Source organism: Lissotriton vulgaris, chromosome 5 (assembly GCF_964263255.1).
Source record: "Lissotriton vulgaris chromosome 5, aLisVul1.2, whole genome shotgun sequence".
NCBI classification, from domain to species: domain Eukaryota; kingdom Metazoa; phylum Chordata; class Amphibia; order Caudata; family Salamandridae; genus Lissotriton; species Lissotriton vulgaris.
This window is the reverse complement of record NC_141693.1, coordinates 1,227,219,229-1,227,234,688: the sequence shown is the minus strand read 5'-3', so window position 1 is coordinate 1,227,234,688 and position 15,460 is coordinate 1,227,219,229. Positions and strand designations below refer to the sequence as shown.

Sequence of the window (15,460 nt, the reverse complement as noted above, 5' to 3'; positions counted from 1 at the left end):
GCACAAATACTCTAATTATAGCGTGGCAGCAGTAAACAGCAGAAAACAATCGAAAATTGGGAACGCTAGAGCAGCATTGTGTAGTATTTCTCTCTGGCTAAGGAAAAACAACATGTAGAGATGGTGACTCATGCTTGGCATTCAGGACCGGAGATTTTGAAATGAAAACATCTAACTCCATGTGCAGCATCAAGAAGAACAGTTAAGTCTTTCTTTTTTTATTTTAAAACATGTATTTCAGCATATTTTTTCAAAGACTTTGGAATTCTGCCGTGCCCACGTAATATATCCTTAATGGTGATCACATAAATAGGATTGTAGGATGTGTAGCGCATAAGCCTGAATGGGCAAGCAGAGCACCTCAAAGTCTTTGTGATAGAGAAATGGACAGGAGAGATCATTTGTTATCTGCATTGTGCACACAGGCAGGACTGTGAAACTTCCATTACTCCCATGCTTGATGTTTTGGGAGTAAATGAGAAAGCAGAAGTCTACAGCTAGGGAGGTTCCAGGTGGACTATTGCTTCAGGCTATCACTTTTCAAGTCTCCAATCTAAAGGCAGAGCAGACAATATAATTTTGAAGAGTCCCAACCAGAGCCCAGATTGTGACTTGTATACGAAGGGGGGACTTGAGGCATTTAAAGGAAAAAATGAATTTCAGGCGGTTTATGAATAGAATGAGACTCCATATCCGGAAGTGATATTTGTATTACACTGTAACCAATGGAAATATGTTACTTCCCAGGTCTAATTTTAAATATATATTTGGCTTTTTGTAACCTTTGTCCCCTAAAAGCGCATACAAGAAACATTGCAAGTGAGAGTGGTCAATGTTTATGTTCTTCTTACCAGGGGCAATCTTGCAGGCGTTGTACTCCCAGCTTTCCTCTGCAATGCTTCCTGGGAGAGAGCAGGCTCCTGGGGAGCTGGGTCCAGCTGAGCTGTGTCTAAAGGGGAACTGGAGGTTTAGTGGCCCTAGGACTTTTGAAGTGGATGAGGAGGAGCCTGAAGGGCAGGAGGTCTGTCTGCATGGTCCGCTGTGGTCAAACGAAGAAACTGCCACTGATGCACGGGTGCGAGCACCTGTAGAGAGGAACGGAGAGTGACACAGAAGTTAAAAGGCCTCAGCCAAACCATTTTGCTAATAGACATAGTCAAACATTTAAAGGGATTCAGAAGGCGACCAAGCTTCAGGGAAACCTGAATGTTTACAAAAGGGTGCTGTATCTAAAAGCCGGATCAGAAGGACCAGATTCACACACATGCCAAGAAGCTTGACATGTGAGGGACTTTGCTCAAGCCCACTCATCCTTCAGAAGCAGGGACTTTTGACTAATAGTGTCTTCGCAAATTTCCCAGCAGAACTGTCTGCCTCTGATCAGACTAATCAGACATACACGGACAGACCTCCTCCAGCGCAGCTTTGGGCAACCAAGTAAACTCCTTCTTCCAGACAGAGTTAATATTAACTTTTCTGTTTACTACCTGAATAGAGGAAAGAAACAGCTCTTCTCACAAATGACTAAATTCCAAAGAGGCTTTGAAATGACATATAAGCTCAAGTGTAATAGTTGACCAATGACATAGTAATCCCAGTGGAGAATGAGATTTGCACTGAGTGCTCAAGAATTCAAATGTTCACATTACTTATATTAAATAAGGAGCACTTTTAAAACACTGTTTTAATTCATGTGGGCATGATTAAGTTTACAATATCTATACTGGACATTAGTAGCCCCTGAGATATAAGGTAAATATACACATCCACCGTTGCTATCTAATTACAAGGATTTGGGCCTCAAAACCACCAGCTCTGATGTGGACTCTTATCGGAAGCTCCTGCCTCACTTCCAGCTGATGATCCCTTCTTGGATCTGGCCATACATTAGAACATCCTGTCTTCATCGCGGAAAATAACCTACTCAAAGTGGAATATTAAAACAACAAAGAAGAAGGAAGTCCTCTGTTGTGGTTGAAGATGACTCTGGAGTCTGTCTGGATTGAAGTACAAGGTTTAATTAGGAAAATAAACCCTGTGATGCCCATCTAGACCAATGACTAATCCTCTAATGACACAGTAGGGTGCAAAGGTAAGCAAGAATCAAACTTCCTGACGTAATAACATGCTGCTGCATTTTAAGTTACAATTCTTTTTCCTGCACAGATACAGCAAGTACAATAATAGACACTTGCCTAATTGGGACACAACCATTACATTGGACACGGTGCAAAGAAAAGTGAATATGTTTTATTCCACAACTTTTCCCCAAAAATGTAATTTCTAAAGATGCAAAGTAAGTAAATTTAGTAACTAACAAGCTGGGATACGTTCTCTTCGAAAAATCTCTCTCAATGATCCAATTATAGATTGGGTGAGAACACTCATCATAAACATTAACTCTATTCATTTAAACCACACAACCACAACTACCACTGTATATCGTGCTCTGGCAGAAACAAAAAAGGGCGAGTAAAAGGCAAATCTTGTTCCCGAGTACCCCAGTGCCACTTATGTACTCTTCTTGACTCACAATCGCCTAACCAACCTTCAACTGCTTCTCCACAACTCTAGACATTTCACAATAAGAAACCTATTTCTTCGCCTGATCATTTAGACCCAGCGACCAAAACCTTACTTTGAATGTATTATTAGTCATAGGCCGCCCCAGATGTTCCTCATGGGCCAAGGCCAACAACTTAGACCAGACATCAAGGGGAGGCACACATCTTTCCCTACTCATCATTACAAGCTCATAACGTATCAATAATTCATTTAAAATTTCAGAAAATGGCTGAACACATTCTGGAATGGTACGCTCCCTTCGAGACCCCTTCTATATGAGCCTAATGAATTCTTGTTACGTCTTAACATTGCCCTTAATTACCATCCTATATTCTTGGAGATGGTATCCCCAGAACCTGACTGGGCATCTGCAGCATTAGATACTATTTCTCCTGTGCCCCACTCACAATCACTTCTGACACATACGGCGATAGAGATAAGCATTCAGCAACCTTGCTCTTCCAACTAGGAGCATAAGCTACATTAAAACAGTAGGACGGCAATTTTGCTGGTAGCCTTGTGAGCCCAGCTGATTAGCTGAGTAGCTGTTCGCTCCTCCAGGCCTCAACACTTTAAGCAGTGGTTTAAAACTATTTTGAGTCACCAAAGTAAGTCCTGAAAATATCAGATCAGTAGCCCATGCAGTAGTTAATGCCTCTCATTCTATATTCAAATAAATTCCTCTTATTGTGCGACAAATAAAAAAAAAAAAAAGCTTCTGTTTTCTCTGATTTGCCAGGTACCTCAGAGAGCACCACCCCAATTCCCACAGGACAGGCCTCTACTGTCCCAGTGGTTTTCAAACCAATTTGGAATGGAGACACTTGCACCAGAAATAGTCATTTTGCCCTATTCAAAGGGTTTTTGTTGTACTTCACCCCATTCAAAAATTTCCCTTTCCTTAAAACGCCTCTTAGAGTCTTAGTCATATATAAAATCCAACACAAATTTTGCATAATATTCTCCAAGATCCATAAATGGCCTAAGTTTGTCTCTGTCATCAGGAACCGTGACCTCTTCGTTGAAAATGGCACTTGCCAAGCCATACTCTGGCCTGACTTCCTCTCTTGAAATTTAGTAGGCCAAATATTCTATCTCCCATTCCATAAAGCTTTTTTTTTAGCATTAGACCTGAAGTCAATAACCTACCTAATACTTGCTGGAGCACTTCACTGCGTTGTTTTACAATTTTTCCCAAAACTAAAATTTCCTGCTGGAATAATACAACATTTTTAGACCACCAAGAATGTTAGACATTCGTCTTTGAAAAACACTGACTGCAGAGGACAACTCAAAAGCAGTCATACAAATCGATAAATGTCTTCAGTGGTAATGAATGCTTTAAAATCCTTCAATTCTGAATGCCCTTATTTTTGTGGTAAGCACTACTCAAATCCAAATCTGAGAAGTACTGAAATCAGATAACATCAAAATCACCTCACTTATGTTTGGAGAAGCAAACTAATCTGTAATAACATTTTCATTGAGGCAGCAGAAGTCTACACAAAACCTCTCGCTGCCACCAGACTTTTTAGGGATAACAGGAGAAAGCCTGTTGGGACCTCTACCAGTTATATAACCCCTTCAGTCACTATTTGACCCAACAAAGCCTTCATTTTGCTTCTGATAACGAATGGGATTCTCCTAACCATATGCCTAACTGGCAAAACATCATTCCTCAATACAATTTTATTAACATATCCATTTGTTTGACCCAATCTGTCTTCCAAATACCCTCTCAAACCTCTACAAGACTTACTTGAGACACACATTTTCTATCACCATCACTTGGTTAGTCGCAGTGGGATTTATTATGATTTGTAAGTCATTCTGCTGCATCCAGCCTACGATAGCTGGACCACTTCTGGCTATATGACTTTACCAGTCACTTCAAGATCCTGGAACTGGATTTTCACCCAAGATACCCTCAACATCAATGTTGAAGACTTGTTATGCGGTCTCTGCATAATCATTGGGATTCTATGTCAGGACCGGAGGCAAGAATTATACATGAACTTTCTTCTTTATTTACAAAATCTTGCATTATCTTTTCCTTTCAGGGGCTGTTTATTGATGACTGTGGAGCCCTCATATCCTGCTCACACTGTTTTTACCCTCAGATTTGGGTCGAGGGATCAATTCTACAACTCTTAGAGAGAAAATATGTGGGGAGCTAACGCAACATGGTCCTCGGACTGCTAAACAGCATGCGCATTATGCCATATCGAGTCCTGCCTGCTTACTTGCTGGGCATCAAGGCTTGCATTCCCCAAGTGGGTTCCCCACAGCTACTCGACCCTTGCAGCGAGTTTAGTGCATTATTCACTCCTGCATAGTGGCCTGATGTTTGTTTCACAAACTATTTTACAAATGCAGGGGATTTCCTGGCAGGACTTATCCCTGCAAGCCTGGAGCTTTATGCCCCTGAATGGAGTGGTCGGGATTGAATACAGAAACACATCAAGAGCTATCCATGCTCAGAGGTATACATATCCAGGGTGTTACCCCTAATTGAACCACAGGTCCACTTAAATATAAAAACAATTTCCATTGAGAGACCCTCTGGGCTTACACCACATACATACATACATACATACGTATTTTAGCATACACCCGACAAGAACAGTGAGTTTCTAAGCGTCCACGTGACCACGGAGTAACCAGGAAGTACAGCCGTTCGTGTATTCAGTTACGGTCTAGTTGTTGTTTGGTGTGACAGAAGGAGGGTCCGTGTTTGATTGGGCAACAGGTCGGAAGGAAGTAACGTAATAATGATAGCCCTGGGAGTGGAGGCATTCACAGCAGCATTCTCGGAGACAGCAGAGGAACTTTAACAACGAGCGTTGAAGGTATGAGTTGAATCTATAGGCTTGAAGTAGTTAGCGCTGTAGGATTAGTTTCCTGAGTCTGTGTTTCCATTGTTTTTCAGATTAGACAAGCGCCATTTCGTACGTCATGGGTGAGTCTGGCTTCCTTGATACAACCAGTTTTTTCATAGAGCCGGCATTGAGAGTAAGCCCCCTCATTTAGTGACCTATGGTTAAAGTTGGCGTGCCCATATTCTTTGTATTTGTAGATAACCAACAGATTAACCAGAGGCGCATGGTAAGCGTTTCATACACAATCCACGGGGTGAAAGGTGGAGTTTTTTTTTTGTTTGAACACAAACATACATTACATGTAAATGTGTTGGTCCCGCATTTGCCGGATTGTTTCTCATGCACATGTTCTACCTTTTGTTCAGTTTTCAGGCCCCGGAAGAAGAGCCTTGTTGGGCTCGAAATGCATCGGGCATCAATTTGTAAAATGCAATGAATTATGTAATATGCTTGTTGATTTGTACCAATCTTGCTGTCAGATTTGCAATTGTTGAAATAATTGAGAATGTTTTGGTTAAAGTTTTGAATTGAAGAAAATGTGTTTAATTTGATTTGATCTTTGAAAATAGAAATGATAAAATCTCACATAAACAAATAAGAAAACAAGTTACTTACCTGTAACTTCAGTTATCCAGTATTGGTATCTTTCATAGATTCACATGCCTGAATCATTCCCCGTCGTCGAGGCGGGAGTCCCACGGTAAATAAAAAAGCAATGCCAAAAGCACTTTGTAGTAGTAGGCCCTAGAAAAGGCCTGAGGCCTATATTATAGTAGCCTGTCTACATCATTATGCTAAAAGGACCAAAGTCTTTGCTCCAACCAATCAGCTCACAGCACCCTCTAGAACCTTCCCTGCAGAGCCAGCTCTCCTCAGATTTTCGTAGCACAAGTGGGAACAAGTATCCCAAACTTAGAGAACTGACTCGCCGGGGAGGAGGGTAGGTGCATGTGAATCTATGAAAGATACCAATACTGGATAACTGAAGTTACAGGTAAGTAACTTGTTTTCTTATCCAGTATTGGGGTATCTTTCATAGATTCACATGCCTGAATCAGAATAGCAAGCAGTAAGCCAGGCAAAGTCGGTTGCGGATGGTGGGAGACTTATTGCAGTGCACCCCCATGAATGTATCGTCAACAACCAACAAACGCCTAGAGATTGATCTATTAATAAATTATGTTCAAGTTCAACATTGAAATTATGCATTTTCTTTCTGGAAAGAAATCTTAAGCATCATACAAAAATACACAACATGTTAGCATATGTCTGCATATTTAAAACAATCTATTGAATTGCATGTACTTTATATGAAATAAGTAAACATCAGTACCTGAACATACTCCTTATGGAAACAGGTGACGTAAAACAGCTTGGCCCACTGCCGCATCATCCTGATTTGCTGATTGCAGGCAGTAATGTCTTGTAAACGTGTGGACATTCTTCCATGTCGCAGCACGGCAAATGTTATCAAGCGTCACTCCTGCAAAAAAAGCCGCAGACGCTGCCACAGCTCTTGTGGAGTGAGATCGAACAGATCTTGTCAATGGTCGATTAGCCTTGACGTGGCAGAATTGAATAGCGGATGCGATCCATCTTGAAATCGTGGCTTTAGTAACCACTTTCCCCAATGTAGTCTGGCCATAAGCTACAAACAGTTGATCTGACTTTCTCAAAGCCTTGGTTCTCTGAAGATAGAATTTTAAGCATCGTTTGATGTCCAAAGAATGCAATGTTTTTTCAGCCGGGGTTGACGGGTTTGGAAAGAAAACTTTCAGCTTGACAGGTTCATTTAGATGAAACTGGGAAGGCACTTTCGGTATGAACGTTGGATTCGTTCGCAAAGTGACATAGTCCTGGGAGAAATGTAAAAAGGGCTCCTTTATGGTGAAAGCTTGAATTTCTCCCACTCTTCTTGCGGAAGTTAGCGCCAGTAATAAAGCAATCTTCCACGTCAAGAACTTTAGGTCGGCTCTATGGATAGGCTCGAACAGATGCTTCATCAGCTGTGATAGAACCGTGTGGAGCTCCCATTCCGGTGGTGAGGGCTTCACTGGGGGATAAGCCCGGAACAGACCCCTCATAAATTGCTTGATTAGCGATGAAGAGCAGAGTGATTGAGTGTTAGTCATCTTTCTGTACCTGGATAAGGCCGCTAAGTGGACCTTTATTGACGAAAAAGAAAGACCAGATTGCGCTAAATGCAATAAATAGGGTAATATCTTTTCTGCCGGCGTCTCTATAGGGTGTAAAGCACTAGAGATGCACCATGCGCAAAAACGCTTCCACTTGAGACGATAAGTTTTTAAAGTACTCTGGGCTCTTGCTTTCTCTAAAATGTCTCGGCAGTCCTGAGGAATTTGGAGATGTTCGAATTCTAGGAAGTTAGGAGCCATGCGTGCAATTTCAGCGATTGAGGATCTGGGTGAAGTACCTGACCCTCGTTGCGTGACAGTAACTTCGGAGTTACACGCAGTTTGATCGGTGGTTCCTGTGAAAGTAGCATGAGTTCCTGAAACCAATACTGGCGAGGCCACTTGGGAGCAATGAGGAGAAGGCGACAACTCTCCATTTTCATTTTGCGCACCACTCGTGGAATCAGAGGGATCGGAGGAAAAGCGTATGCATAGGTCCCTGACCATCGCATCGAAAGGGCATTCCCCCTTGACCCCTGTTGAGGATATCTGCTGGCGTAGTACCGGCATTTCTTGTTCTGTTGGGTTGCAAATAGGTCCAACTTGGGTTTGCCCCATCTCTGAAACACATAGTTCAACTGGTCGTTGTCCAGTTCCCACTAGTGGCAATCTGACAATGTTCTGCTCAGTTTGTCTGCCAAGGTGTTGTAGAGGCCTCTGACGTGCTCCACCTTGAGAGTTATGTTGTGAACTGTTAACCATTTCCATAACTCTTGGGCTTGTTTGGATAACGTTGCTGATCTCGTTCCTCCCTGCTTGTTGATATAAAACATGCTTGTGGTGTTGTCCGTTCTGACCAGAACCGAGGATCCTACTATCCTGGGGAGGAACGCTTGAAGAGACAGACAAATGGCTTTCAACTCTAGACTGTTGATGTGGCATTTCTTGTGTTGCTGAGACCATTTTCCTTGCACTTGCAGGTCCTGGAGATGACCACCCCAGCCCTCCATGGACGCATCCGTCGTCAGAATAAAATCCGGAGGATTCTGCACGAATGAGAGCCCCTGTTCCAGATTGCTGATCTGAGACCACCATTGGAGTGCATGCACCATCCTGTTGGCGATTGTGATGGTGTCCTCGAATGAACCTGTCGCTTGATGCCATTGACAGTTTATCTCCTCTTGCAGTGGCCGCATCTTTAGACGCGCCAATGGAATGAGGTTGATGGCTGAAGAACACATCCCCAGAAGTGATGCAAATAGGCAAACTGAAAGTGACCTTCTTCTTGCCAGTTTTTTGGCCAACGCCTGCAGTCGGAGCTGTCTCTCTCGAGATAAGAATGCCTTGCATTCCACTGTGTCCAAGCAAGCTCCTAGGAACAACAGGTTTTGTTTTGGATCCATTTGAGATTTGGTTTTGTTGATTGTGAGGCCTAGCGATGCGAAGAGATTGCGGCATACTGTAATGTCGGATCTTACTTTGGCCTCTGATGGACCTTTGACTAGCCAGTCGTCCAAATACGGGAAGACCTGCACTTTTGCTGCCCGAAGAGCTGCTGCCACAGGGGCCAGGCACTTCGTGAAAATCCTTGGGGCCGACTTGAGGCCAAATGGGAGAACTTTGAATTGATAATGGGCGCTGACCACCGTGAAACGGAGGTACTTCCGATGGTTTGGGTGGATTGGGATGTGGAAGTATGCATCTTCCATGTCCAAGGAAGCCATGTAATCTCCCTCGTTGAGGCAACTGAAAATGTCCGAGAGGGTGACCATTCGAAATCCCTGCTTCTTGAGATATTTGTTCAGATTGCGTAGGTCTAGGATCGGTCGCCATTCCCCTGTTTTCTTTTTTATGAGGAAAAAACGGGAATAAAAACCTGCCCCTCTCTGATGATTTGGAACTTTCTCTATTGCGTTTTTGAGAAGCATAGCTTGCACTTCCTTGAACAATAAGTGAAGACGAGGGGGAGGGGGAACCCTGGGCGGAGTTGTTGGAGGTTTGGTGATGAACTCTAGGGTGTGACCATGTTGGATCAAGTCTAACACCCACCGATCCGTTGTTATATTCTGCCATTGCTGTTGGAATGCAGATATCTTCGCGCCCACGGGAAGGTAAGGGATTGGAGGTGGCGCTCAATTGCTCTCACTGTTTCTTGTGACTGTCTCGTCCTTGGTTGTTTGCGCGCCTTCTTCCTCCTTGGCGAGAGAAACCAGCCGATCCAGATTGTCTATAAGAGGACTGATAGTTTTGGCGGTATTGTTGTTGATATTGCCTGCCTTGCTGGTAATAACTTCCTCTGGACGAATAACCTCGTCCTCTAGCTCCTCTGAACGATCCTCTTTTATATTGCAATGCTCCTAGTGACTTTGCAGTATCTGTGTCAGTTTTAATTGTTTGGAGAGCCTCATCGACATGCTTCCCAAAGAGGGACTCTCCGTCATATGCCATGTCCAGTATTTTCAATTGAACTTCCGGACGAAATGTAGTGGCTTTTAACCACCCTTGACGTCTCAGGACAGCTGCCCCAGCCAACTGTCTGAAATTCGTATTTGCCATATCTAGAGCGCAGTCGATGGATTCTTCCGCTGCCCGCTCTCCTTCCATTAGAACTTTCCTGGCTTCTTGCCTTTTGTCCTCTGGCAACAGCTCTATGAAGCTAGCCATCTCTGACCACATTTGGCGATCGTAGCGCCCAATAATCGCCATTGAATTTGCTATCCTGATGGATGCTGCAGCCATAGTGGAAAACTTCTTCCCAATAAGGTCTAATCATCGCCCCTCTTTATCTGGTGGAGTAGAAATAGGGGTAGCTGGGTTCTTTGACCTTTGTTGCGCCGCCTGAGAGATTACCGAATCCGGGCGTGGATGACCAATAAGGCACGCCGGACTAGAGAGCGGAGCACGATATTTCTTTTCTATTCTGGGCAACACAGCAGGCACAGATGCAGGGTTTTTCATTATTTTTATGCCTTCCATCCAAATATACTCAATAATGGGAATGGCTCTAGATATCCTTCTTGTTTCCTCTTTAAAGTCATGGAGAAAACACTCTGTTTGCTCCACTGTAACCGGGATATTAAACCTGGTTGATGCCCTCTGCATCAGGTTGTGAAAACCACCTACATCTTCAGGCGGTGAATCTGAAGGTTGTGGAGTTGGAGGGGATGGCATGGGTATAACGTATTCATCCCATGGGTCTGATGAAGGTATGTTAGGCAACTCTCCATCTTCTACCTCCTCTTCTGATGACGTATCCGGAGTTTGTGGAGGCAAGACCGGTTGCGGGGTTTCCACAATTGGAGAAACCGGTGGATGTTGCTGAGGAGAAACTGCAGTATCAGATTGAGGTACTTGCGGTGGAAAACGCTGCTTGTAATCCGCCAGCATAGCCTGTAAGTCTTGTATCAAATTAGGCGGCAACTGAGTGACTTCCGGGACCCTAGGCCGCCTCTGATGTTCCAATGTATGAGGCCCTATGATATCCTCCTGGTAGTAGTGTTCAGCGTAGGAATCATCTTCATCATCATCTTGGCACTTGATGACAAGCTCGGATGGGTGACGTGCCACACCAAAAGCACCCTCATCATCATCGTCTTCAAAGTCATCTTCTTCATCATCAGCATAAGTTTCTAGAAGATGAGAAGGCATAAGTGGTGATATATATGAACCTTGTTGTCTCTTATAAGACACGCGTTGAAAGTTTTTTGTTGCTATTGGCGTACAAAAGGCCTGATTCCCAGTGGTAGGTCTTAGTAAAGCTGATCCCATCGATCTTGATGGCCCCGGTGACCAAGGTGCATCCACCTGCTGAAAAGATGCCGTCGTCGACGGGTTTATCGTCGACGAGATCGACGACGAGGGCATCGTCGACGATAGACTTGCCGTCGACGGGACCGTCGTCGATGGGCTCGACGTCGACGGGACAGTCGCCGATGGACTCGACGTCGATGGAGCCGAAGACGGGCTCGTCGTCGACGGGATAGACGTCGATGCTTTCTTCGTCGACGAGACAGTCGTCGACGAGACAGTCGTCGACGGCGGCGTCGACGACTTCGTCGACGGGCTCTTCTTGGATGACGAATTATTCGATGATGATGGCGTCTTCGTCGACGAGTCGTCCACGAGAGTTCTTTTTGTCACAATACAAATCCTTGTAGACACAATCGGAGTAGTAACAGATGTAGTGGATATCATATCCATAAAAGAAGAAGTTGAAGTAGAGACAGTGGTCACTGGAGAAGAGACAGTAAAAGTCTTACTCACAGTTTTCTTTGCCGGATCGTTGGTGGCTGAGGCTCCAGAGCCAGAATGTTTGGATCTCTGTGAAGAGCCTGAAGTAGAGTGGGAGGTCTTAGCATGCTTTCTCCCCTCACTTGTCTTATCCTCTTGAGACCTCGCCCTCTTGCTAGAGGTAGAGGCTCTGTCGTCATCATACGTGGAAGAGGATTTAAGCCACAAAAGGACTCTGGCCTCCCTATCCCTTAAGGTCTTGGAAGGGAAGGTAAGGCAGATCTTACAGCTTTTTGCCTCATGCTTGGGATACAGGCAATAAATGCAGTCCTTGTGCTGGTCATCCACATGGACCCTCTTCTTCTCACAATTTCTGCAAGGTCTAAACAAGGCCTTCTTGTCAGACATCTTGAAGCTCTGAAGAAAATAAAACTGAGTCAAGACTCAGGGAGACTCCCTTCCACACGACGTGCGGTGAAAATCTGAGGAGAGCTGGCTCTGCAGGGAAGGTTCTAGAGGTTGCTGTGAGCTGATTGGTTGGAGCAAAGACTTTGGTCCTTTTAGCATAATGATGTAGATAGGCTACTATAATATAGGCCTCAGGCCTTTTCTAGGGCCTACTACTACAAAGTGCTTTTGGCACTGCTTTTTTATTTACCGTGGGACTCCCGCCTCAACGACGGGGAATGATTCAGGCATGTGAATCTATGAAAGATACCCCAATACTGGATAAACTAAAAAAGTATTTCGCAACAGTGCACAGTGGTCGGGTGTGATTTCACTCGAGGTAGGTAGGCTCAGTAGCCACAGGCCACGGGCCAGATATTCTGTCGATATATCGTGTGTATGGCTGATATATAAAAATCCTCCACTATTTCATGCAGGTCTGCTGTAGGTCAGAATGGCAATGGAGATAAGAATTTAGGTGTTAATGAATAGAGAAAGGGGTAGCGCAGCGGTGTTCATAGTTGACTGATATTATCTTCTTGATTTTACAAGTTCCGATGTGATACAGTGCAGTTGGGTCAATAAAATGCTGTTATGAGCATTCAAAGATTATTTTCGCTCAGATGGGAGCCTCCGGATATGGGGTTCCTCCTTTCATTTAATCTCCTGGAAATGGTTTCCAGGCGATTAAGTGAAAGACGATAATATCAGTCAACTATGAACACCGCTGCACTACCCCGATCTCTATTCATTAACGCCTAAATTCTTATCTGGCCCGTGGCTATAAAGAACATACTTCAAGAACTGCTTTGTTCGCTATGACTGTCTAAAACGACTGGTTTCCCCCATATCATTCAACAAAAGATTAATCAATTGTCCTCTACTGTGGCCCTCTTCCTGACAAAGGCACCTCTGCAGTGCTGAAACACGCGTAGAATACCACCAGTCATTTGAATTTGTGCCACTTAGTTCTCAACTGAATTGGTTTTATATATTGTCAATTTATCACTGATGAACAAAATGTTACCATTCTATCAATGTTTTTAAATTTGCATTCAGTGTGCATGTGAGTTTGTATGACAGATACAAAAGGGGGTGTATGATTATTATAATGTTCTCTATTGTTAAAATACTTAATAAATGCCAATTTTTGTACTTTTGATAAATAATTTGTGGTTCTTTCTGATCTATACTGTCCATTTATTAGCAATTATTTAATGCTTATTGAAAGGTTGCCATAAAAATATACATTCATTTGAGTAAAATATCCAGCATTTAGGGACTAACCAACTATGTGTGATGGAATGCTTGAAAGAATATCAGAGGGTACCTGATGAATGGAAGCCAATAGGAAAGCAACAACGTTCCATTCCTCTATGCAGACATCTCAAGGTCATGCAGGATGAAGGTATTAATCTCAACGTTTTTGGAGCTCATTCAGCTAGAGGTGCTGTGGTGTCCAAAGCATTTTCACTAGGGGTGAGGCTGTAAGGCATAATGAATGTGGCAGACCGAGCCTAAGATTGCACATTTAGAAGGCTTTATTTCAAACATCTTGTGGATGTATGCTCGGTGGTGCTAAGTAAGCTTTGAACATGTACAATCCTCACCTGAGGTCCCGACAGAATGAACAAATTCCGAGCAATCATTAAGGAAAGCTCAAATTCTATTAGGTACACAAAGGCAAGTATTATCACTCCTCACAGAATCCAAGTATTCAGTTTGTGATCGTTGGATGTTAAAGCAGATGATGAGCTTTAGGACTACATTACTCTTGTTGTATAGTACATAATCTGATTACAATGGTTAATACAGTAATGGCATACAATATATGCATTTGTTGGTAATATCTAGGTGAGAATGGGTGGTCATGGTGTCTGACAGTGAAATGTTTGCTTATCAGGGATGAACAAAGAAGTGAGTGATTTGGCAGATTTAAAGTTCATGAGGCTGTCATGCGAAGAAAGTGGAGGGGTAGGAAGTGATCACATTTATTGAAGGGATAGCTGGCTGATGGTTGATTGGACTATTGGTACATGTGAAGCATAGTTTATGGTTTTGACTTTTAAGAAGCTTCTGGAGAAAATAAAGAAAAAAGTTGATGCATAATCTTTGCCTCAGTGTCCTTAATAGAACTGAGGTGTCGGAAAAACAACAAAGGAGCGTCATACCAATGTAGACTAGAAAAGGAGCAAGCATGTAGCAACACTCACAGTCTACGTCAACTGCGAGGGGAACCTCTTTGGGTTGTTCAGAAAGCCCTCACTCACCAACCTAGTTGGTGACATGCTTCATCATGGGGCCCCACCAGGAGTGGCCGAATGCCACTCTAGTGTGCTGCAACGCCAGGTTACTGCGGAGCTGTTTTTGTTTGTTGTGCATGAAGTGTGAATTAAGTGAGTTAAAAATGTCCCAATTGTGTCAAAAAAGAAATTTATTAGTTTTGCCAATTGGACATGAATAAAAACAAAAGTGTGGGATAAAGGACCAAAATTAAAAGTCCAGATTTATCCTAATGTGTTGTCAACATGTTTCTGCCTATGTGATAATGGTATAGCAGGCGTTCGTCAGGACCAGTGAAATAAAGAGTGATGAAATATAGTGATGGACCCCGGTGGTATGGGCGCGCTAAGGCCAACCCTAGCCTGGGGTTACGTATGGGCGCGCTAAGGCCCACCCTAGCCTGGGGTTACAAGTGTTAAAAGAGATTGTTTCGTAAAAAACACTGTATCAAGATTCCGTCACATTGGAGTGGAACCAAGTTTATTACAAAGTGCTAACAATTAGAGCACCATGGGTCTCGGGAGGGGGGTGGTAGCAAAATGGCACACCGCCCTGTATGCTAGGCACCCGCTCGGTACCTGCGTTAGCGCTCAAATGCCGGATCCCGAATAGAACTGAAACTTTTCTTTACGATTGCTAGGAAGTTTTTAATTATCATACACAAGGAATCAGAGTCCACCATCAGTGTAACTTCTTTGCCTCTTATTGTGGACACTGCCTAAGGTCTGATTCATTTTCCATGATGTTCCACTGCATTTACATATTCTGCCTTTTCATCAGCTTCTTGTCCCTCAATACTGAGCACTCTCCGCTGACTGTCCACTGAAACTTGGTTCCTGCCATCTTCTCTGCACATTCTGGCAAAATTGCCTTTTTTTACCACTATTGCGACATTCTTTTCCCACTGCAAAGCAGTTCTTT

General features: G+C 43.5%; 1 protein-coding gene across 1 annotated transcript in view; it reads right to left on the bottom strand.

Moving 5' to 3' along the window:
- The window catches only part of ARHGEF40 (Rho guanine nucleotide exchange factor 40), a 312,707-nt gene that overhangs the window by 35,731 nt on the left and 261,516 nt on the right, over positions 1-15,460 (bottom strand). Inside the window, exon 21 of the mRNA XM_086923058.1 lies at positions 852-1,085. Coding sequence (XP_086779184.1) covers positions 852-1,085 — 234 coding nt within the window. The remainder of the gene's footprint in view (positions 1-851; positions 1,086-15,460) is intronic.